A 2,500-nucleotide genomic window follows, 5' to 3' on the forward strand; every position below is an offset into this window, starting at 1 on the left:
GCTTCACTTGGAACGTGCCGACATGAAGCTCCTAATAAATAACTGGATTTCTTTTGAAGCTTGGCTCGAGGCTCATGATTTAATTAGGGCATCCGTCGGAACCCTGAGAGGGTGTGTGAGAAGGACCTTGGAAACAGGAGGGAAAACAGATGGGAAAACAGGCAGATAAAAGATCTCTCAGCCCATAGGAGGAAGGAGAGTGTGGGAAACACTTCAGGAGGGACCCTCGCTAATTTTGCAGAGAGTACAGGTAGTCCTTGACTTACAACAGTTCATTTAGAGACCATTTGAAGTTACAATAGCACTGAAAAAAGTAACTTATGACAGTTTTTCACACCTACAATCATTCTGGGGAATTCTGGGAGTTGAAGCCCACCCCCCACCCCCCTTAAAGTTGCCACTTTTGCAAAACACAGATCTAAGCTATCCAGAAATGGCTTCGTGTGGTTTAAAACAATAGATTTTTTCCTGGTGTAAAATCGGATTAAAGGTAAAGGTTCCCCCACACATATCTGCCAGTCGTTCCCGACTCTAGGGGGCAGTGCTCATCTCCGTTTCAAAGCCAAAGAGCCAGCGCTGTCCGAAGACGTCTCCATGGTCATGTGGCCGGCATGACTCAACGCCAAAGGTGCACGGAACGCTGTTCCCTTCCCACCAAAGGTGGCCCCTATTTTTCTACTTGCCTTTTTTATGTGCTTTCGAACTGCTAGGTTGGCAGAAGCTGGGACAAGTCACGGGAGCTCACCCCGTTACGCGGCACTAGGGATTCGAACCGCTGAACTGCCGACCTTCTGATCGACAAGCTCAGCGTCTTAGCCACTGAGCCACCGCGTCCCAAATCAGATTACCCACCTCTTTAAATGAGAACAGCTCTGTGAAAACTTCGTAGTGGCTGTAGGCCTGGACACCAGCTCCTAAAATGCAGAGGACTTCTGAAACTGCAGGCATCAAATACTGAAAATGCACACATTAGGGAGGGGGAAAAAAGGGGATTCTTGTTAACAACACGAACCTTCTTCAACTTAAGACTTTCTCTAAAATTGATGGCCTCGTTTCTTCTCTTCAATAGAGGACACCCACATGTTGCAAATTGCTCCCGGTTAAATTTGGGTGGCTTGGCATGTATTTAGGATGGCTGTAGCATCCCAGGGTCACACAATCAACATCTGAAACACCCCACCACCACCACACACACAAAAGCTGGCTTCTGACAAGAAAAATCAAGGGGGTAAACCAGATTTGTTTTGTTTGGTACCCATCACTCCGATTTAGATTTAGACTTAGAATAACTTTATTGCCGGAAATTGGCAAAAATAAGGCCACAAACCGTGATCACACGACCCCAGGAACTGGTTATAATTGCGAGTGCAGGTACTTCTTCTAAGGCTGCTGTCATCTTGAACCATCGTTCAATGGTCGTAAGTCGAGGACTACCTGAATAGTCCTCCACATCCCTAGAAAATGTTGGCTGAAGACCTCTGCGCCAGGGGTGAAAATCCAGCAGGTTCTGACAGGTTCCGGAGAACCGGTAGCGGAAATTTTGAGTAGTTCGGAGAACTGGCAAATGCCACCTCTAGCTGGTCCCAGAGTGTGGGGGGGGAATGGGGATTTTGCAGTATCCTTCCCCTGAAGTGGGGAAGGAATGGAGATTTTGCAATATCCTTCCCCCAGGAGTGGGGAGGGAATGGGGATTTTGCAGTATCCTTCTCCCAGGAGTGGGGAGGGAATGGGGATTTTGCAGTATCCTTCCCCCAGGAGTAGGGAGGAAATGGGGATTTTGCAGTATCCTTCCCCCTGGAGTGGGGAAGGAATGGAGATTTTGCAATATCCTTCCCCCAGGAGTGGGGAAGGAATGGAGATTTTGCAATATCCTTCCCCCAGGAGTGGGGAGGGAATGGGGATTTTGCAGTATCCTTCTCCCAGGAGTGGGGAGGGAATGGGGATTTTGCAGTATCCTTCCCCCAGGAGTAGGGAGGAAATGGGGATTTTGCAGTATCCTTCCCCCTGGAGTGGGGAAGGAATGGAGATTTTGCAATATCCTTCCCCCAGGAGTGGGGGGGGAATGGGGATTTTGCAGTATCCTTCCCCTGCCACGCCCATCAAGCCACGCCCAGAGAACCGGGATTAAAAAATTTGAATTTCACCACTGCTCTGGGCTAAACATCTCAAGAGTCACCGAGAGTGAGTGGCTGGACGTATAAATTCTCCAAATAAATAAATAAACAAACATATAACAATTGGGCAACTTCTGGTCCTTCTTTTGTCTACTTGAAGGAACTCACCTTGGTGGCTATTGCCGAAACAGCTGCCGTACGCTTGGCTGTAATGACGTTGCCATCCATCAGCTTTCGGAAAGAAGAACATCAAAAGGGCAGGACCCGAACACGAGACACAGAGATAAAAAACAAGTTTTGGGAAAGCCGTGAATTTAACACACCCACTGGGAGAAGGGCGTGTCCATTACTCCCCAGTGTCCGTTCAATCGTAAATGACATTAGTT

General features: G+C 48.2%; 1 protein-coding gene across 1 annotated transcript in view; it reads right to left on the minus strand.

Moving 5' to 3' along the window:
• The window catches only part of CRYM (crystallin mu), a 9,069-nt gene that overhangs the window by 3,967 nt on the left and 2,602 nt on the right, over window positions 1-2,500 (minus strand). Inside the window, exons 3-4 of the mRNA XM_070955311.1 lie at window positions 2,283-2,345; window positions 853-954 (exon numbers count right to left, since the gene is read on the minus strand). Coding sequence (XP_070811412.1) covers window positions 853-954; window positions 2,283-2,345 — 165 coding nt within the window. The remainder of the gene's footprint in view (window positions 1-852; window positions 955-2,282; window positions 2,346-2,500) is intronic.

The sequence above is a fragment of the Pituophis catenifer genome, unplaced genomic scaffold (assembly GCF_029215685.1).
Source record: "Pituophis catenifer annectens isolate HBS135680 unplaced genomic scaffold, rPitCat1.0.hap2 SCAF_16, whole genome shotgun sequence".
In the NCBI taxonomy this organism is placed as follows: Eukaryota; Metazoa; Chordata; class Lepidosauria; order Squamata; family Colubridae; genus Pituophis; species Pituophis catenifer.